At 37.5% G+C, this 22188-nt stretch overlaps 2 protein-coding genes across 2 annotated transcripts in view; both read left to right on the top strand.

Moving 5' to 3' along the window:
• Nucleotides 1-13920, top strand: part of SAMSN1 (SAM domain, SH3 domain and nuclear localization signals 1) — a 130509-nt gene extending 116589 nt beyond the window's left edge. Inside the window, 3 exon segments of the mRNA XM_059922226.1 lie at nucleotides 538-744; nucleotides 2678-2828; nucleotides 13693-13920. Of these exon segments, the coding sequence (XP_059778209.1) occupies nucleotides 538-744; nucleotides 2678-2828; nucleotides 13693-13895 (561 nt within the window). The 3' untranslated portion in view covers nucleotides 13896-13920.
• Nucleotides 13921-19674: 5754 nt separating this feature from the next.
• On the top strand, nucleotides 19675-21280 carry LOC132364427 (glucose-6-phosphatase 3-like). The gene is given in 2 exon segments (XM_059920005.1): nucleotides 19675-19941; nucleotides 20093-21280. Coding segments are annotated over 2 exon segments (1455 nt in total).
• The last annotated feature ends 908 nt before the right edge of the window (nucleotides 21281-22188 follow it).

Below are 22188 nucleotides of genomic sequence, written 5' to 3'. Positions count from 1 at the left end.
GCTTTGCTACATATATATTGTTTTGACAGGATAAATAAAAAGAGCATTATCTTTGAGTTCAAACAACTTAGGCTTGAGTTCTGGTTCTGCCACTAACTTCTTGTAAGCTATTGGGAAATTATTTAATGCTTGCATTTCTTTTTCTGTAATATTTAGAGTAATAATGACACCTCGCATATATATCTAAGAGGTGTGTTGTGGGCATAAAATGACTTAATGAATGCAAAAGTGTTTTGTAAACTATAGGGTGCTCTACAAATATAAGTTGATAAGTTGATATGATACCAGAAACATAAACACATCATCAAATACATTTAGGAGCCTTTCTTCAAGCATGTTGGGGTTTTCTTCAATATTACTAGTAAATAGTTTCCTTAAACTTTTAAAAGAAATTTCCTCTTAGATTTATTTTTAACTCTAAACCCCCTTAGTGTAATGCCCTCATTATTCTAATTTTCAATGATTCCATTCTTTCTACCAATTGTCATGAACACCAGAGTTCTCTGAAATCTAATTTGTATATTTCTTTGTCTTTAGAAAGGAGATATCATAGACATTATCTGCAAAACGCCAATGGGGATGTGGACAGGAATGTTGAACAATAAGGTGGGAAACTTCAAATTTATTTATGTGGATGTCATCTCAGAAGAAGAAGCAGCCCCCAAGAAAATAAAGGCACACAGAAGGAGTGGAAAGGAAAAACCTAAGACTCTGCAGGAGTTCTTAGAGAGGATTCACCTTCAGGTTAGCAAACCTATGGCCCGTTTGATTTTGGTGGCATACGGATGGAGTAATTGAGAATGGGTCAGTGTTTGTGTAGTTAAAAAATACATGACTTACAGAAAGGGAAAATCTGTTTTCCAAAAACAGTTTATATATACCCTTTATTACTTTTATTATGTGAGGACAGATCTTGATATAACATCCTTTGGACTAAACTCTAATGGTACTTAGCAGTCGCAGTAGAGATTAGGTTGAGAAAGTGCAGTGAAAAATGAAATATACTTGGGAGAATAAAAGACCCAGAGAAAACATGTAATGAGAATGATAAAGAGAATGTAAAGAGTGAAGGTAAAGATTCAGAGAATTGAAAGGAGAAACGAAAAGAAAATTGTATTTTCTATAGAGCAGAGATCAAAAGCAAGTCAAGAGAAGATAACTAAATTGTTTTTAAAGTAATTTGTTAGGAAACAGTGATCATTAAGCCCTCATAATGATTGTGTTAAGAAAACTGTGTTGTCTATATTTAAAATCCAATTATCTTCTTGTTACATGAGAAAAATTTTTATGAAATATCTATGTTGTTAAATGGCATGTACATACAATATGCCTAACCTCACTCAATTTACTGTTTTGCAATCCATTTCTAAAATTAACACAGCAGTACTTTGATAGTTTTCAAAATTCATCAAGACAATAGCCAATTAATCTTTCCTTAACTGTTTTTCCTGAATTATCTAGTTGCATTCTTGTCTGTAGACACATTACATAGGCCTTTCAATATTGCTATTGGTGTCCCCCAAATGGGGTACTCCTTGGAGGAAGCACAAGTTTGAATCCTGCTTCAGCTACTTGTTTGTTCTGTGACCTATGAAAAAACCAAGGTCTAAGGAAGTGAAATACCTTACTCAAGAACCCACAGTTAGTTACATCAGGATGGGAATTTTTTTTTTTTTTTCTGTTCTAACTCAGTGCTCCTTCTAGGACACATCATTTTTAAAAGAGCTGAATTGCTGCTCCTTCTTTCCCTTTTTTAAAAATAAATAAAGGGCTAGTAATAAGTTCTTTCTGATTACTTAAAACTTTTATACCTCCTCTTACTCAATTTTAGTAACTAAAATAAGGATATTGAAAGTATGATCAAGTAAAATGGGAGGAATATCTGAGAAAGTTGAAAAGCATTCAAATTCACTTTGCCTTTCTATTGTTAGAGAGAACAGAAGTTAACATAAATAACATAACAGACTTTGAAATCAGAAGCCTATGAATTTTAAACTAATTTATATTGATGCAAATGATGGGCAAAATATACATGATAAGAAACGGAAACAATACTTTTCCCAACCACAGTGCTTTCATGCTTAATGAAAGCTTTTAAATAAATAGAAAGTCTGAGATTCCTTAGGTTTCTATAATGCCTTTCAACCAAAATACTAAGTATACTTTTTTATATAAATTGGGTCTGTTTCAAATTCATTTTTTAACCTACTCCAAGAAGTCAGTGAGGGTAGATGATTTTGCAACCAAGCAAACAAGAAAAGATATAGATCCAGAAATATTATTATAATATACTGTATTAGAGGCATTTTATTGATAGACTTAATAACATACTAGCTTTGTCAATTTCACTATTTGAGAAGTGAAAAATTGCCAAATGGGATGAATGATCCAGCTATTTAATTGATCCATGATTTAGCATTGTATAGCTTAAGGTAGTCATTTCTTCTTTACATTTGTCCTTCCAGAAGGTGAGAACTGTACAACAAACATACTGTTTAAATGCCCCCAAGTTCATATGTGGAAAACTAGTACAAATAAAATAAAGTTAAGCAAAAGTTCTGTTGGCACCTTTGGTTTCCATGCATTCCTACACTTTATTTTTAAATCTAAAGAGAACTAAAAATAAAATATTTGAATCTGGCTAGCTTATATTATACATATCTTTTCTTCCCCACAGGAATACACCTCAACACTTTTGCTCAATGGTTACGAGACCCTAGAAGATTTAAAGGATATAAAAGAGAGTCATCTCATTGAATTAAACATTAAAAACCCAGAAGATAGGATGAGGCTACTATCAGCTGCTGAAAATCTTCTTGATGAAGAAAGTAAGTATGCACACCTACTCTTCTCCCTAGCTGAGACTCACAGTTTAATGTAAACAGTAAGATCATTAAAAACAAAGCCCCAGTTTTATTTACTGAGAATCATATAAAGCATTCTTTCCAATAAAATAAGTATTTTCTTATACATTTGGAAACAACAACTCTGGTCAAATATATCATTAGAAAGAGGGCCTTTTTTTTCCTTACTGGATTCAGAAAACAAAAGGGCTTTTCTGGATACCTCATTTAAATTCTGCAGAGCTATTAATTTACACACAAGTGGATGTCCACATTCCCAAAAACTGAGGGAGTTAGAAACAAATATTTAGTGACAGCATGAGCCATTAGTGAGAAATGTCATATGCAACTTCTGTAGAACAGCACAGAGCATGGCTCTGAGCTAATGAGCCTTTGCGCCACACAAGAAAATGTGTTTCATTACCATAGAGTCACATCTTGTAAGTGTTTACAGTATTCTTTCAAAATGCTATAATAGCTTGCAAAAATATTCAGCACTTACTTTTATTATCTGAGATGGTTCTCTGTATTTGTAAGTATAAACTAAAGATGGAGTAACACATGTAGATTCCCTTGAATATTGGCTACGCTAACTGGATTTGTAAAGATGGGATAGCTTTTGTTTTTACAACTGCCCAATCTGAGCATTCTTCCTATTAAATCTGGCCAGGCTCCCAAAACTCTGAGCTCAGGGAGTGCCAAACTCTGCAAGGAGTATTTTGTTAGAAAATAGGGGGAAAGGTGTCTAATTTTAAAGGAGAAAAAGAACTTAGATCATCTAATCCAACCTTCTCTTTCACAAGTAATATTAATAATAATCATTCATTATTCTTTGAACATGTTCTCTGACTAAAACTTTGAGCCAAGATCTTTACATTTATTTTCTTCTTTAATGCTCTCCACAACTCTGTGAGCTAGTATCATCCCTATTTTTATAATGAGAAATTGAGAAGATAAGCAACTTGTCCAAGCTCACGCACTTAGTGAATTAGAAAGCTAGCACCAGTGTTTGTGATGCTATGTTATACTTTCTTACACAGCCCAGCTTGAGAGTAAAGAGGAAAGTTCCATTTAGGACACAGGTCTCCTGACTGTCCCTTCGTGAGCTTTCCTATATCCTCCCTCATATGCCTCACAAAATGGCATAGTTGAACTGCACATGGGTATTATACACTGGCCTTTTATCTAGTGAGAATTAATTTACTTTTTTAGAAACTGTACCTTACTTAATCCTTACTTACTGTCTTGAGTTTGCATAGATCCTCATCCTTTTCAAAGAGTTTTCACATGCATCACTAATTTGACACCCACAGAATTGATTTCGTCCTTTGGCCTAGGAGTTTGTATGCCTTCTTTGAAGTTGTGGAGGCTAGGAGATGCAGAAGAGAGGGGAATCGGGTCACAGAGGCAGACAGAGGTCAAACTTAAGAAAGTAGCCTATTTCCTCAAAAGTACAAGCCAAAACAAAACTGATCAGTGTAAACTGGTGTAACAATATCTTCAAAGGAAATGAGGCAGTTTCTTTCACATCTCGTCATTTCAGAACATGGATCCTCACTAAACAATATTACGCTGAGAAATGGATTCTGTAGAGTTCTTGTAGTTGATAATTTTCAGTGTCATTGTCAATACTCTCCAAAATAAGCTGATGCTGAAGTAGAGGGAGGAAGAAGAGTATTTTTTGAGCACTTGTAAATAATTGCTTTTTGTCTACAATAACATCCATGTAGGTATTTTGCCCATTTTATAGATGAGAACATATTTCAGAGATGAATTTCAAAGAGGCCCAACAGCTAGATTAGTAGCAGAGTTGGAGTTTTAATCAAAGGCAGTCTACTCTAAAAATCCAAGTTCTTTCTTCCACACATACAAACTGGTAAATATGAATAGAACAGTGACTATTTGAAAATTCAAGTTTTCTACTTGGTCAATTTTCCCAAGAGCTTCAGTTCAGTTTTCCATCTCAGAAAGTGGAAGTTAATATTTAAGTGAGAACGGAAACTTTGCGACAGCATGACGCCCTGAAAGGTGAAAGGCTACTATGGCCTCATTGAAACAAGATTTGTGAATGGAAGGGGCCAGAGAGCTATGGGAAACAGGGCTTTCAGCCATACAAGTGTGCTCAGCAGAGACCCACAGAGGGAAGCTCAGTCCAGTGCCAAAGGCATGGGCCACTGAAGGTCTCCCTCATCACCCATCTACTTTCTATGTTAACAAAAGAATAATAATTTATGGATGATATCATATTAGAGCTAGGTATAATTTTAAAAACCGTCTGACCCAAATTCTTCCTATACAAGACAGGGAAACTAAAACTAGAGTAGTTAAGTAGCCTTCTCAAGGTCACATACCTAGAACCCAGTCTCCTAAATCTATTAGAAACACATTCTGCTACGCCCTGGTCTCTGAAAACAAAAGACAGTATCTCCAAAGCATGATGTGACTTTCCATGTTTGACCTAAAAAAGTAAAAATTCCCTGAATTATTTCTCTTTATAAAACTTCAGAAAACAGTACTTGAAGGTCACTAGAGGTTGATCATTTAATAATATCCAGTAATGTACAAACATACACACACTGAGCCAAATTCTGGGAGATGAAAAATGGACAAAATGTAGATTCGACCTGTGTTTGTTGTCAACACACAACCCTGAGATTTTTCTTCCTTTAATCTTACCGGTCTAAAGTAGTATTAGAATATACATGTCAAAAAGATGCATATTGCATGTTAGGCTATTCTGACTGAAAGCTATTTACCTTATATGAAACTGCTTTGCTCAAGAAAGAAGAATGACTTCTATTTGTTGATAAGATGGTGAGTTCTGATGATTCGGCACCATGCTGCTGCATGCTTATTTTTATCTATTCTCTACTCTGTGAATCATATCTTCTACAACCATGCTAAAGATTAAATGCACAACCTTCATGTACCTTGAATGATAAAGACCTTGAATGTGTGGTTGTATAAAACTGAGACGTTATTAAAAACAAATGCATGTCATAGTCATAGGTTAAAAATAGTTAGCTTTTTTTGTGTGTGTAAGAATGGGGTATGCAAATTGGCCAGGATTTTATGTATGCATTTTATTTTGATCACTGAATAATGTCAGTTTGGGGAATGTCAATAAATTCCTAGTTTAGAGTTTCATTGCTTCTTAGGTTGGAAAGTTTTGCTTTGCTTATCATTCAATATAAAAATTGAGCAGAGTGGGTCCCTGTTTTGAGGGCAGGAGTTAAAGCTTTGAGATTAGGTAGAAAAGACCACAAGCTCCATGTGAGCCTTTAATACATCTAGAGGGACCAAGAGGATGGGGGATGGAACAGGGACAAACAGAAATCTACTTAGAGCAAGCAATTTCCCTGTTCTCTTAGGCCAAAATAGATAGCATTGTACCCACTCTGACCTTGAAAATGTTAACCGGATTAAACTTTTTTAGGTCACTACTTGACAGGAGGTAAAGATGCTTCTCCAAGAAGCTGACAGTAGGGCTGGCGAGTGGTGTTAGGGCTGATCACAGTATTACCTCTGGAGTAGAATAACGACTTTGGGTTCTGCAGTCCCAGGCAAGACCAGTACAGAGAGAGATATTCTGAATTTGTTCTCATGTTGCATTAGAACTGAGCAGAATTAGGCTACTGGCTCCTTCAGCTGGGAATCTAGATGAGGTTAGAAGGAGAAGAAAAATTAGGGTGAAGTACTCGGCTCTTGAAGGAGCAAAAGAGCAGAATCTGTTTATTTTGTGCACATTAGATTTTCTCTGTTTATCTTCTGAATTTTAAAATTGTTTGTTCACTTTGAATAAATATTCCCAGCAAGGAAAAAAGAGAATAGAGAATATATGTGTGTGTGTTTTTCCATAAACACAACCTTCAAAACCCCTTTGCCTTGCTGAGAAATGGCTCTTTAAAATAATAAGATAGGTAACTGCTGTTTATAGTTAAACAGCTCTTTTTATTCTGAACTTGTTTCTCTTTGCCTACATTTAGAAGCACTTTGATGTGTCTTAAAAGTGTGTCTATGAGAATGTGTACTATTGTCCTTGGGGAAAACGGGTGATGGAAATATCTTGTTTTCCCCATAACAGAGGGATAATTAAAATTTAAATTGAAAACCACAAACCACTTAGTAACAGAATAAACAAACTATACTAGAATGTGTCTATAACATATTGGAGCTTACTACCTGCAACCTTTGTTTGCAGTGTTCAGTGAGGAGGAAGGGGGAGGGTGGGTTGTGTGCCAGGTTGTCGACACCAGCTGTGGTCACAGCAGCCCCTCATTGCTCAGCTATCCCCAGTTGTGTCTTCCTGCCTGCCTCCCTGCCCCAAACGATACAGGGCAAATGGCAAGGCCCAGCCAGGAGCCTGGAACACGAGCTGCCAGCAGGGGAGGCTTGTAGCTATGCCAAGCAGCAGTCCAGCAGTCGGCCTGACAGTGTGCCAGGGTAGCCTGGTGCATTAGCCCCTGACATGCGTGCCTGGTGTTTCCAACCCACTTGCCATATGATTTGGATCTAGATTCAAGAAATGTGCGGCCTTTAAGAAAATATATGCTAACTATCCACAGAGACAGAGAAGGCACCCAGGCAATTTACATTTATGTATTTATAAATATGCCTTTAATATCTATTTCTAGTCATAGAAATTTTGCTTTATGAAATTTACTTTCTTCAGATTGTTTTGGTTTTACCCCCTAAGATTGAAATTATGTTAGATGCCATATTCTGTATAATACAAAGAACAATAAAATGAAATAGAGACATTTTGTACTTCAACCAGAGAACAATCTCCAGAGGAAAGAGTTCATAGAGTTTTCACCTCAGTCACTTATAATGTCTGTACATGTAGGGCATTCCTGTACTTGTTTTTATATTGCACTGTGATTGTGTACTAGGCATGGCTTTGTAGTGTTTACCCTGGCCAAACAAGACCGAATTCTCTATTACCATGTACCTTCCCAAAGCCCCTATCACCACACTTTGCATTGAGTGGATGGATAACAGATGCCTTGTAGAATGCATACATGTTGAATGAGGGAGTGAAGAGATTTGCAAATAGTGAGCAAAACATTTTTCTGTTTATAAAACTTAAATTCCCCTGCAACCCCACTTTACACACAAAAGTTTTTGTAACGGGCAGGTGGGTGTTGGTATGTGTTGTCAAGATTCGTTTTATGTGTACGCTAACCATGTGTGCATGTGAGTGTGCAAGTGTGTAAATGAGTACGTTTCTAGAAGGAGATAATGTAAAACCTGTCAAAGTTTAAAATGTGCATTCTTTTTTATGCAGAAACTCCAGTTTTAGGAATTTGATTAATTTCTACAAATGCATAAAAACACTAGCTAAACTACGAGGAGTTTCATTAAAAGCTAAAACCAATGTGAACTTCCAACAGTAATTAATTTGTTATAAATAAATTAAGATATATGTGAACAATAAAATAGTAGGAAAATATTAGGAGAATGAAACGCATACTGACATGAAGATGTCCGAAACATACTAAGTGGTAAAAGCAAATTGTAGATCAGTAATATGCAAGGTAATGTTATTTTTGCCAAATAACAATACATTTTAAAATAATGAAGTTAGGTTATTTTTTCACTATGTCAAGTAAACAGGATTAATTTAACCTGTAAGAAATACGATATTGACTTTCCAAGGCCCCTAATTTAGCAATAGAATAATAGTCTTTAATATTATTTGGTCATTATCAAAATAGTCCAATGTGACAACAACTCAGCCACGGGTAAATATTTCCTGGGACCAAAGCCTCTCATGGAGCTGTGTGCTTGAGTGAAGTGGCAGCCTAATGGTGCTGTCCCTGTCGGTGCTGAGTGATTGGATCTTGAGTGAGTGTTCCTCTACCCTACTCAAGGAGCCAGCAGAGTGGAGTGGAAGTTGTTGTGAGTGTAAGTGAAAAGATGTACATCTCATTAGAGAGGAGACTATAATGCTAGGCTGCAAAGAGAGGTCTGCAAACAGAGGGAGAGTCATTTCAACTCCATATTCTCTCATGGCCTCGGGCAAACAGCAACTGGTTGGTTTCCCGTGAAGACATTCCTGTTTTCAGTTTGTTCTTGTTGTTTTTCCAAAAGATGGGTAGCTATTCAAATGAAAGAAATACCAAATAGTCACTAAATAGAAAATTAAAATATTCAGGTAATTTAAGGACAGATAGAATAAGAAATAATTAAGAGTTACACCATGTTGCCTACTGAACGTTCCTCCATGGACAATGCTACCTCTGGACAAACAAATATAGCCATAGTTATCTGGAGAGTGCTTGAGTTTTGGTTTGAGTGACTCATGTGGAGCTACCAATGAGGATGAGATTTTGAGCCATCCTAAGATGTGCTTTAAGCCCGGTTTTTCCTCTTTGGAGATGGTACCAGGCTAGAGAAAAAGAGGAGGATAATACAAAGACCCAAGAGGTATCTTCATTTGAATTTCAACAAATTTCTTACTTGATCTTCTTTAGTTCATATTTCCTTTAATTAATCTAAATATTACATTCTTTTTATTAAACACATTGTTTATGGAGCACTTTCATTGGTCAGCTATTCTCCAGTGCCCTCCGGATTGCATTACTTTATAATATTGTACTTGGCCTAAAGAACAGAGGCTTCATACCTAAGGAAAACAAGATAGTAAAGTCAAAATCTGGAATATTTGGGTAAAGAAAACTGGGAAAGTCAAGCAAAAACTAGTAGTTTACATTTTGTATTAAATCTTTAACTTTCTAATACATGAATATAGGGCAGATTTTTCTCCTTAGGGCATGAGAACATTTTCCCAGCAATAGGAATCTAGTTTGATTTCTTTAAAGCTTCCTTCATGTTTAGTATAATTGAAATTGCCTTTTTTTTTTTTTTTTTTGAGATTGCCTATTTTTTATAATTGAGATTGCCTAATTATTTTATGAATAATTATATTAGTTCTCCTATGTTCTAATCCCATGCCACTTTTTATCTCCATTGATGACTATCTTATGTTGAACCATGGGCTTTATACAATTCCATAAAAATTTTGGTAAGAAATAAAGTATTTTAGTATTCAAATTGGTTCTTTATGACAAAATATCTCCTAAATAATTTTTTCTTAACATAATTATTTTATTTTTATTACATAAAGTACAGAATTGTTTGGGGCTGCTTTCTGTACTCCTATCATGCCTGCTGTTAGCTGGTAGCAGTATGATATACCCTTTTTCAAATTATTTACTAATTCTCCAATATACCCAGATTTTTAAAATGTACAGCTTTGGGGATATTTGCAAACCATTCAGGGGCTTTATTAAAAATTGGTACCGTTTTATTTTTTTTTGTACTTTATTAAAATAAAATGTAAAATGTATATGATCCAGAAATATAGAGGAACTCTATCTAAAATTTTAACACTCATTTGTGAACTATATGATATCTCTATGTTTTTACATAATTTTAATAATAGAAAAATTATATATAATAATTTTTTAACTTAACATATTATCAGAAATATTTTGGTATAAAAAGATGCACTCAGATATCCTACAGCAAGTCTGTAATTTTGTAGGCAAACTGTTTCTTATTCCAATGTGTTACTTGCCTGGTTAGCTCAGATGATTGGACCATGGGACAAAATTGATGAAGGTTATAGTTTCAATTTCTAGGTAGGTCGGTTAGCTTTATTCGGCTTCATGGCCACATGAAGGGACTAAATGACTTAGAAAGAACATGTGGAGGTATTAGCGTGAATTCATCTCCTCTGCTGGAAAAACCACCCATAGCAGAAGACCTAGATTTGTGCCAATCCCTAAGTCATTAGCGTCAAGATGAAAAAAAAAACAAGAAGAGGAAAATCTTGACCCTCCAAATACAAAAACTGAATGCTAGATAGCTTTCATTTCCATAATATAATTTACTGACCTGCCTTTTCTTTTTATAGTTACAGTTGAGGGGCTCCAGCTGATCACCTGCCTAAAATTACTGCAAGCCTGGTGGGAAGCTTTTGAGGAGGCATAGTCATGTTTTCATTTCATTAGGAAATCATTTAGCAAATTGCTGCTGTTCTGTAAATTACTGTGCTGCATAACTTCCATACTGAGAAACTATTTCCTTTTTCCGTAAAAATTGCAGATGAAAGGTTTCTACAATAAATAACCTGTATTGAAAACAAACCATTCCTAGAATTTGGAGAATGTGATACAGCATTTCTCAGGTGGAAATAAAAACAAATACATTTTATTACTAATATTTTTTAAAATAACACATTCTCTGTTTAAAGTTAGATTTATTGTTTGTTTACTTTGTTACTCTTTGAGGTGAATGTATAGTGGCTTCTGAGGATGAAATCACAAACTAAGTATCTATTTTTTGAAAGGAAAAGAGCTAATTTTGGAAATCAGAGTTCTTTAAACCTAAGTTTTATATCTTGAAGAGAGCCCCGCCATCAGTAATCAACCTAAATAGAACACGGTGTTGGGAGCAGTTTTCATTATGCCAAGTCCAAATGTTTAGGATGTCAGTCTGTGGGTAGGAACTCAGTTCTTTCAATTTTGTGTTGAGGTAATGGGCCCAAATATAAACTGGGGAAATACAGCCTTATCCCCACAGCCATTCTGACTAAGAGGAGCACATTCCAAATATGGAGATCACTGCTGATGTGGCAGGAAGTATTGCAAAAAGACTGATTCCTCTGGCCTTTTCCGGAAACATTTGGCTAATGGAACACAGAGCTGGCTCTTTCATTTCAGTGGCTGTAAGACCGAAAAGCAAAGGAAGAGGAGAAAGCTTTTCCTTAAAGAATGAGGTCCCATTTCAGTGCTGCCTTTTCATAAATGAAGGCCTTGGAAACAAAAATGAATGACTGATACTCATAAAGACTAGCCAATATTAAGTAGATTCCCCCAAACCTGAAGGTCATTATAACTAATAAAGAGAAAATGCTTCATGATAGCTAACATTTTAAAATAACAAGCACAATAGGTGTATATTAAGTTAAAGGTCCTTATACCTAGAACTAGTTATAACATCACTAGACTTAAATTTGTGCTACTTGAGTCCACAGTTAAATAAAGTTGTGACAAACGTGGAGAAGATTAAGAAGAATGGCATAAATGTGGTTTCATCATTGCAAATGAAAACTTTGAGGAAAAGGTTAAAAGAACTGTTATGATTCATTTTGAAAATGAGTGGACTAAGAAATTTTTATCATTTTTTCCAACCTTTATCAACTTGTGTTTCCCATATAAACCACAGAATACAGAAAATAATTTAAGTGACTCTTTTCTCAATTCCTCCATGAAAGGTACATAACTAGTACCATTGTAGATACATTGACGAGAACTTAATTCCTTACGTACAAGGATGTTGAGGCACCAGGGCTTAATTCTCTCTTGTAATAGAGGTTGATAACAATTGGATACACAGTGGACCATAAACTAATGTTGGCAAGATATCTGAAGCCTAGAAAATGCATTTAAAAGCAGGAGATGTGTAGACAAGATAAAGGGTAGATTTCCAAAAGATAAATTACTTAAGAGTCTATTGAGGAAAATTATACAATTACACAATTTCCTTCTTCCAAGGATTTTGAAGTTTGGATTTACTTTATTCTCACTGGAAGGGGATGAAGTGCATAGCCTCTGAAGGCAGAGGTCTTAATCCACCCTGAAATGTATGTTCTTCCAATGTAGGGCTATTCAAATGTCCAAAGTGGAGAAGCCCCAAGGTTAGAAGGGGAAATAGCAAGACATGCTGATACAGCTGAGAGGTGGTAGCCTAAGATCCATCTCCTTTCCTTGAAACCCATCTCATGATACAGAGAAACATGTGTTTACTGGTGTCAGGCAATGCAAAGAAAGAAACTTCACATTGAAAATGAGAACACTGATGCTTAATATTCTTGAGGAGAGTAAAACTATAGGGCTGCTTAGGTTCTTTAAAAATATCTTTCGTTACATCGCTAATGTTATTTTTTTTTCTAAAAAGATAATGCCTGTTGAATCCAGAATACTGCCTTGATGACACAGAATTACCACTCTGAATATAAATAATTGTTATTCAGAACTATAAACAATGATGTAGCAGACAACCTATAAAAGGCAGATTCAATGGACATAGTGTTTCTATCTAAAAGCAACCTGGGGAATTCCCTGGAGGTTCAGTGCTTAGGACTCGGTGCGGTACTTTCACTGCCATGGCCCGGGTTCAATCCTTGGTGGGGGAACTAATATCCCGCAAGCCACGTGGCACAGCCAAAAAAGTTAAAAAAATAAAAGCAGCTTGGTTTCTATGTCTACTTTTCTGATGAATGCAAACATAGGAAAATTCTGGATACTCTTTTAAGTTTTATTAGTTAAATTCCAGGTTATTGAAATCCTATTGTATATTGTTGCTCATAGTGATTTTTTATTCATTAATCCACATTATCATGATTCTAGAATTGTTCGCGAAGATCACTATTGACTTGGATTGTACATTTAAACTACAAATGACTTCTTCTAATGTTACTTTAAGGAGTATTTGGACAAGGCATCAGTCACACTGTGGATGCAATCTGCTTTCTCTGGCAACTTGTTATTAATGTTAAATGAGAGTCCATATTGATCTTCACTATGTAAGCTATTCACATGAACTCCATGAAACTGCAAGTGAGCAACAAAGGGAAAACTTTGTCTTCTAAGAAAACAGTGGTTTGAATACTTGAGTTCAAACAACTCTTTTATAATAAACAAACATATTGTTTACTTACAGAATTTTCAATTGTAATGAAGTCAAGTTTGGAACAGTTAAAATAGCTCAAAGATGAATGAGTATATGAACAAAACTTTTCTTGGCTTTGCCTAACTGCTGCCCTCTTTTCCATTTACAGCTATTCAGGAGCAAGAAAATGAATCCGTGTCCCTATCCTTAAGCCCAGACATCTCCTTAAATAAGTCACAGTTAGATGACTGCCCAAGGGACTCTGGTTGTTATATCTCATCAGAAAATTCAGATAATGGTAAAGAAGATCTGGAGTCTGAAAATCTGTCCGACATGGTACAGAAGATTACTATCACAGAGCCAAGCGACTGAATACATATTATCAACTTTACATCTACAAATGTGTTCTATTTTAACTCTTCTTGAACTATCAATAAAAGATCAAAAAGGAGAGGAAGGGAAGTATTTGCAGATACAACCTGAAGTTAAAATGTTTTAATAGGAATGATTGTACATAAAATCTCATATCTCTAATATTCCCAATTATTGTAAATAATATATATATTTATCATTTTAAACGCTACGTGTTAATATTTCACTTACCTGTATCAGAAAAAGGATAGCGTAAGTTTTTGGTATGTGCGACATAAGCCTTATTTGGCTTTATTTTATAAGTGCAAAATGATTCTGCAAAAAAAAAAAAAAAAACCTTCCTTTTTTTTATACCTGCCAGTTTTGAATTTGTGTATATCATTGAATGAATAGTAACAGAGCATGTGTCTGTTTAACTAATTGTCCAAGCAAAGTGTGAGTTAATATTGGAGACATTTTATCCTGATCCACATTGGAGTTTTAGTAATTATTTTTTGTTGATTTATTCACTGTTATCTGTATGAAAGTATAGATAATGATATATTGTCAATTCTGATTTAGTAAAACTAATTTTAATAATTGTACAGATTTTTCATCTTTAAGTGTAAATATTTTTAATTTTGAAATACCCTAATTTTAATAATAAAAAGAACTATATGCATTTGGTATCTTCCAGACTAGTGTTACTTAAAGTATATTCATCTTAGAACTTTAGACAAAATATCTCCTACCAGACAAGGTTTTATAGTCAGTTCTCACTTATATATATATATATATATATATATATATATATATATATATATATAAATATATATACAATTTCCAAATCAATTACCTCACCTCAGCCTCTCTCCTGAACCCCAGATCTGTGTTATCCAACTTCCTGAATACTTGTATGTATTACCTCAGGCTGCCATAACAAAACACCATAGACTGAGTGGCTTAAACAATAGAAATTTACTTCTCACAGTTTCAGAAGATAGAAGTCCAAGATCAAGTTGCCAGCATGGTTGGGTTCTGGTGAGACCTCTCTTCCTGGCTTGCAGATAGCCTCCAACATGGCAGAGAGAGACAGCAAGCTCTCTAGTATTTCTTTTTATAAGGGCATTAATCCCATCATGTGGTCTCCACCCTCATGACCTAATCTAAACCTAATTATCTCCCAAAGACCCCATCTCCAAATACCATACACTGGGGTTTAGAGCTTCAACATCTGAACTTAAGGGGATGGGGGGAGGCACAATTCAGTCCACTGCAGTCTAGGAAGCTTCAACTCAACTTACCTAAATTCTTGATTTTCTCTGCAAATTTGTCTCTCCTGTTTTATTCCCAATCTACCTCTCTCTTTAACAGTACCAACCTCCGGCCAGTTACCCAAAGCAGAAAATAATTTCTTGCTTCATCTTACATGTATCCTTTTCATACAGATTCAATAAGTAATCAAGCCCTATGGATCCTACCTCTAGAAATGCTTTCATATTCATGGCTTTCTATCTATTCCCATAGTTGCTGTCTTGCTTTGGAACCTCATAATCTCATGTGTGAAATGATGCAATAATTTTCCAACTGACTTCTATTCTATCAATGTCCTACCTTCTAATCTATCCTCCACATGATCTCCAGAATGAGCTTCTAATACAAAATTAAATCACATACTTCCCAGCTTAAAATTTTTTGATGGCTTTTCATTGTCTTTAGTATAATATTTAAACCTTCAGGGATATAGAAAATCCTTCCCAACAATTTTTAACCTATCCTATGAGTCATATCTTTCCTCTCCCACTCTCACTCTACATTCTCCAGCCAAAATAATCTACTTGCAATGCCCTGAATTCACTATTCCCTTGGCAACTTTTCTTATGTTATTTATTTTCCTGGAGTGGCTCCTGCTATTTTCTATATCCAGAATCCACCCTCTGTTTTCTGTCTTGAGACTCACCACCAAAGTCACTTAACTCTGTGAAGCCTTCCATGATTCCTTTTGGTGTTCTCCTCTTTGTATTTCCATAGCAACTTGTACCTCTGTTGGTTACAACACTTATCATGTTATACTTTATTTATTATGACACTTGCCCTTCCATGAGACTGTAATCTCCTTGTGACAGAGATTAATTTGTTTAGTCTTTTTAATCTCTGGTGTAATACCACGTACAGAGTGGGCATTTAGGAATTGTTTGCTGGAGGGCATTAAATATAATGATTATTCCCATACAACACATTCCATATTTATGTTTAAATCAATCTACTGAATCTATAGGTAAATGCCTTCCAAAGTGACCTAAAAGTTTTTTTAAATAAATAAAACATAGCGCCTTAGGAAAAATCAGGAAACACAAAGTGTTATTTCAAATTCTGGGGGACAACATTACACTGTTAATCTCTAGCATATTTTTCCAGATCCATGAGAGTTAATCCCAGATGTAGTGCCCAGGTCAGGAGTAAAGCACATGTCTCTTTCTGTTCTTCCCTCTCCACAGCAGGAAATCATGTTCCAATTTCAAATTTCCAATATGCTGGCTCCGTCATGGCCCCACTCCTGGTAGGACTACTACTTCAAAGAGATTATTCTAGGGCCTCCTTGGACATGGCACAACCACTGACCGTAATTTTTAAACTTTAATCAACCTGCTGCCTCAGGGAGGTCAAGATAGTATAGCTTCTTTATGAAGATGCCAGGAAATTGTAGGTTGGGAAGCATGTAAGGAACTTCCTGATTGTAAAATGGTGGATCTCACCTGTGAAACATCCTCAGCCACAACTTCAATCCCTTCCAGATGAAGGTACCAATCAAGAATTTAGGGAAATACTTTTGAGCAGAAGTGCTGCAGAGGCCTTGAGGAGACTGAAGCAGAGGAAGAGAAATTGGATTCATGCAAAGAGAGAAGAAAGGAGGAAAGTGAAGACACCTTGAGGTTGCACTTGCTGGTAGGATGGCCCCATCATGGAGCACAGCACCAAAAAAGGACACTGTAGCAGAAGTACATATTGGGAGCACTGCTGCCTTTACTTTACCTACTCAATCCCTGCAGCTCTAGCCTCACCTTCCTTAGGTTTTTCTCTTGACCATGGAAAGCTGGATAAAGAGGAGTGGAAAGGCAATAAATAGGTCATCCAAGGTTGTGAGGTAGTTGAGAGACTTAGACCTTCCACTATTGGCTGGGAGAGAGACACGAGTCCGAGTCTTTTAAGGGTAGATGTGAAGGTGGTTCAAGGATTGACATTTTAATGTTTACCAGATGATCACACTGGCTTAGGCTGAAACCTGGTGAGAGAACCAGTCTCACTCATTTATTTAATCACTCAACAATATTTAGACATGGAATATATATGCTGCCCAAGACTATGCCATAAAAACGCTTTGGATCAGATAATCTGCATCACAATCTCGCCACAGCCTCTCCATTGGAACCAGCTGAGTCTCTCAGTTTAGAAAGGTTGTAAAACTGTTCTGGAATGCAATGATTATTCTGATCCCGGGGATAGCCTATATTTACAGATTCAAGTTTGTTGTGACAGTATGCATGGTTAGAGAAATTTTATTTCAGGTAAATGGATAAAATCTTTATAATACTTTTTTGATAAGAGCAAAAATTAGATGATTTAAATTCTGGTTTCCTCCCCCCCACCATTCTATTGCTGATATAAACAGGAATGTATCTTCACCCTGAAGTATTTTATCAGAAGCTTTTTAAAATCAATTAAATTGTAAAAAGAATTCATTAAGAAATAAAATAACTTTTGAAACTTCTAAAATGACAGCGAGCTAAAAATTTTCAGCTTTTAGACACTGTCCAATTCTCTGAGGTTACAGTCAAGTGCCTTGCAACTTCCTGAGTGAGGCCAAATTGATGACATTTCATGTTGAGAAACTTCCGTTACAGGCATAAGTTCTGAGAAAAATAATATGATGAAATTTTAGATACTCCATCACCCCACACACATACCCACTTCCATCTCCCCACCACCGATAAAGAAAATTGTATAACTCATCAGCATGCAGACTTCAAGTACTCTTTCATAAAAGTGGGTAGTCATGCTAAAATTATGTAAAGGTTGAAAGCAAAATGAATAGGGACTAAATACAGGCAAAAGAACAGCAGTTTCTAAATTTGACCAGGTTTTTTGGCTATGGAAATAAGACAGAAGTAACCCTCACTTTATGCTACCTCCTGTCTTACTACTGAATTCATCTCATCACACCCAGTGTTGACCTAAACACATTGACTGGAGATCCTGATTTGAGGACTGTGCGACTTTGGGTAGGTCACTTATTCTCTGAGCTTAGCTTTTTCCCTCTACAAAATATATATAATTATAGTACTAATATTCCATGTTATCTTGTCGATTAAATGAGATAATGTGTTCAAAGCACCAGCACAATGCATGCAGTATGTGCATAAAAACTGATATCTGAACATAAAATCAAAGCAGTTCACATGCTACCATAATACTGGCATGGTTTTGTAGCGATATGAAATTCTTCAGACACAAATGCCCGAGGGCTAAGACAAATGTGCTATCCAGCAGCAATGAGAGAGAGTCAGCTGATTTAACAGACCTTTACAGATTCATCACCATTTTGTCATGACAGAATATTTCTTTGTTTACTCCTGGCAGTTTAGGAAGAGGCTATATTGTATTTAGCTCTGATTCCTCACTCTTGGCACATGATAGGGATAATCATTTTTGAAGAATAAATGATTAAATATATAAATGAATGCCTATATTAAATAAATAAAAGGTTTGGGGTTATTATTGCACCTTAGGCCCTGGTCTTTACAGTACAGAGTCACAGCCGAGTGTGCTATAGCCAACAAAGAAGCCCTTAGGAAGATACCCTAAATGTAAGACTTAAATATTTGCAAAGTTTATGGGCATTTGGGCAAATGATCTATCATGGGAAATCAAAGAGCAGAGAGAGGCTACCAGGAAAATATGAGCTTTTCATTACTCCCCCTTTCCTACTCCATCACGCAAACTTCTCACATACACAGAGTATCAATGTGTCTGTGTGATATTATAAATTAAGAAGCCAAGACAAATCACCTAAAAAATGTAACATTAGTATGTTCAGAGATTTCTTTTGACCTCTGGGGGCCCAGGTGAGCCTGAGTGCAAAGCACCATTTCCTCACAGGGAAGAGGTGAAATCCTGATGCACAGGCTAAAGGCATGGTTTTCCTCTCTGAGTTCTTGGGCACTAGGCCAAGTGAATGGGCAGGAATCATTCCATTTGCAGAGTAAAATGGGGTGAAAAGCACTTCTGGCACACTTTGTCCATATAAATTATACTTGTTTGCAATTCATCAACTCCTTCTCTCCTTTATATCCATATGTAATGTAAAGGATCATCCTTCTCTGAAGCTCCATAATGATGCACAGCTCAAAAATGTGATAGAATCAGCTAGAAGAGAGCAGATGGGAGCTTTTTTTCCCCAATATGCATATTCATAAAAAAAAATAGAGAACTCAACAAAAGGAGATACAGAAGTACTTGTACCCGGGGGCTGCAGAGACTTATGTATAATAGTAAGTTGGTTTTCTGCCACTATTCATTCTTGAAACCTTTACTCATTCATTCCTGCAGTAATCACTGAAAACGCTCTGGGAAAAAGTCTGTCTCTCTATATAACACCAAATATATTTCCCTTTGGATTTTTATTGTACCTTAGAATCCATGATTCAGGAAGAAATGGTTAAATATTTTACTAGACAAATATAATTAGAAGGCAAACTATGGAAAGGGGAGGGGCAAGGCGAGCTTAGACCTGGGAGGAAGTATGACTTTGACTGTGCTATGTGTAAGAATTCTCAAGCCTTTGGGGACGACTCATCAAAATCAAGAGGCTTATCTGTCAGCCTCCAGATCAACAGCAGATGAATTCAAGCAGGAGAGTCTTGGGCTGGGGAAGGAAGGCGTGGACCGATTTGCCAGCTGTGTGTGCAAACTTAGGGTCCTGCTTCAGCACCGACCTGGGATGCCTGGTGGCCTGGAGCAGGGGTTGTCCCTAGCCTTCTCTCCAAGAGATCTTGAAATATCTAGGAAGGTAGTGGTGCTGGAGGAGAAATCTCCGGTCTGGAAGGAATCTTGGCCCTTGATATTACATATCCATCTTCACAGCAGCAAAGGAGGGACCCTGGACACATCACCAACCCTCTGATCAAACCCTGGCCAGGCCGGCCCCTTGGTTGCCACAGAGTCAGGGCATCGCGATGGCCGAGGTGCTGCAGAACCAGCTGCCCTGGTTAGAGAATGTGTGGCTTTGGGTCAACTTTCTGGGCGACCCCAAGAGCGTTTTTCCGTTCTACTTCCCCGCGGCCTACTAGGCCTCTCGCTGGGTGGGCATTGCAGAGCTCTGGATCAGCCTCATCACCAAGTGGCTTGACCTTGTCTTCATGTGGTTTCTGTTCAGAGGCAAGCCCTTTTGGTGGGTCCATGAGTCTGGGCACTACAGTCAAGCTCCAGCCCAGGTTCACCGGTTCCCCTCTTCTTGTGAAACTGGTCTAGGCAGCCCTTCCGGACACTGTAAGATCACAGGAGCAGCTCTCTGGCCCATAAGGATGGCCATCTCTTCCCAGGTGGCCACTCGGACCCACAGCCGCTGGGTGAGGGTGATACCTAGCTTGGCTTATTGCACCTTCCTGCTGGCGGTTGGCTTGTCCCAGGTCTTCCTCTTAGCACATTTCCCTCACCAGGTGTTGGCTGGCCTAATAACTGGTGCTGTCCTAGGTTGGCTGATGACCACCCCCCAGCTGCCCACAGAGCGGGAGCTAAGCTTCTATGGGTTGAGCTCGCTGGCCCTCTTGCTGGGTGCCAGCCTCATCTGTTGGACCCGCTTTACACTGGGCCTGGATCTTTCTTGGTCCATCAACCTGGCGTCTAAGTGGTGTGAGCGGCCTGAGTGTGTGCACTTGGACAGCCGGCCCTTTGCCTCTCTGAGCCGCGACTCAGGGGCCGCCCTGAGGGGTCTAGGCATTGCCCTTCACTCCCCCTGCTATGCCCAGGTGCGGCGGGCATACCTGGGACACGGCCAGAAGCTAGCCAGCCTTGTGCTGGCCACGGGGCTGCTGGGCCCCCTGGACCGGCTGGGCTACACCCCTCAGATCAGCCTTTTCTACATCTTCAATTTCCTCAAGCACACCCTCTGGCCATGCCTGGTCCTGATCCTCGTGCCCTGGCTGGTGCACACGTTCAGTGCCCAGGAAGCACCACCCATCCGCTCTTCCTACTCTAGGCGCCACCTACTGCCACTCTCCCTGTCACAAAGCCCACACTCCGTGACCTCCAGAATCTGGGAGGCAGCCCCATCCCCTTCCAGCCCCCAACAGGCCCCTCTCATCTTGAATTTTCTACTTTTCCCACCACCTGGTCTCAGCCCCAAATAAAGGCCTTCTCTCTCCCAGGAAGGCTGGTCCTCCTCCTGCCCTCCCAAGTCCCCAAAGAGCAAAGGCAACAGCAAGACCAGTGGTTTCTGTAACGCTGTGAGGAGCTCAGAGCAGCCCTAATAAAGCCCTTCCACAGCTCTGGGAAAAAAAAAAAAAAAGGACAAACTATGTAAAAAAGTGAAGACTTCGGTGTTCCTTTAGCAGTACGGATTACAGATATTTAAAAGCGCACTGTTATACCAAACTGTATAGTAATGAACCTCCTGGATGGCATTTAGCTATGTGGTTTTTTTCCCCTAGGTACTTTTTATTTTAATTGGGGTATAGTTATTTTACAATGTTATGTTAGTTTCTACTCTACAGCGAAGTTGAGTTCCTCATGCTATACAGCAAGTTCTCATTAGCTGTCTATTTTATACACATCAGTGTATATATGTTAATCTCAATCTCCCAATTCATACCGCCCCTCCTTTTCCCCCATGGTGTCCATACATTTGTTCTTTACATCTGTGTCTCTATTTCTGCCTTGCAAACCGGTTCAGAATCTAGCTAGGTGGGATTTTTTTTTTAATATCTGATTACTCAGAGGCTAAGGTAGTTAATGCTTTTGTACTGAGGAAGCAGCATTGCTACTAGAAATTTTGTCAAGATAGTGAATATAGTATCAGGTGATATTGTGAAAGAAACTAGCCATAAAAGAAATGTTTTTAAAAAAGAAACATAAGAAAACATTCAAAGAGTGGTTATGAATTTTGGTCAAATAACTAAAGAAGTGGTATTCATACTAAAAGTAGATGTTTCTGACTTCCCACGTCACCCTCACTCTCCACGTGTGAATCCCTAGTACCCACTCAGGGACGCTGATCTGTATGGATCACATTCTTGATCTGTGTCCTCAGGTTCCTGTT

The sequence above is a fragment of the Balaenoptera ricei genome, chromosome 4 (genome assembly GCF_028023285.1).
Source record: "Balaenoptera ricei isolate mBalRic1 chromosome 4, mBalRic1.hap2, whole genome shotgun sequence".
Taxonomy (NCBI): Eukaryota; Metazoa; Chordata; class Mammalia; order Artiodactyla; family Balaenopteridae; genus Balaenoptera; species Balaenoptera ricei.
This window is presented reverse-complemented; position numbering and strand designations above follow the sequence as displayed.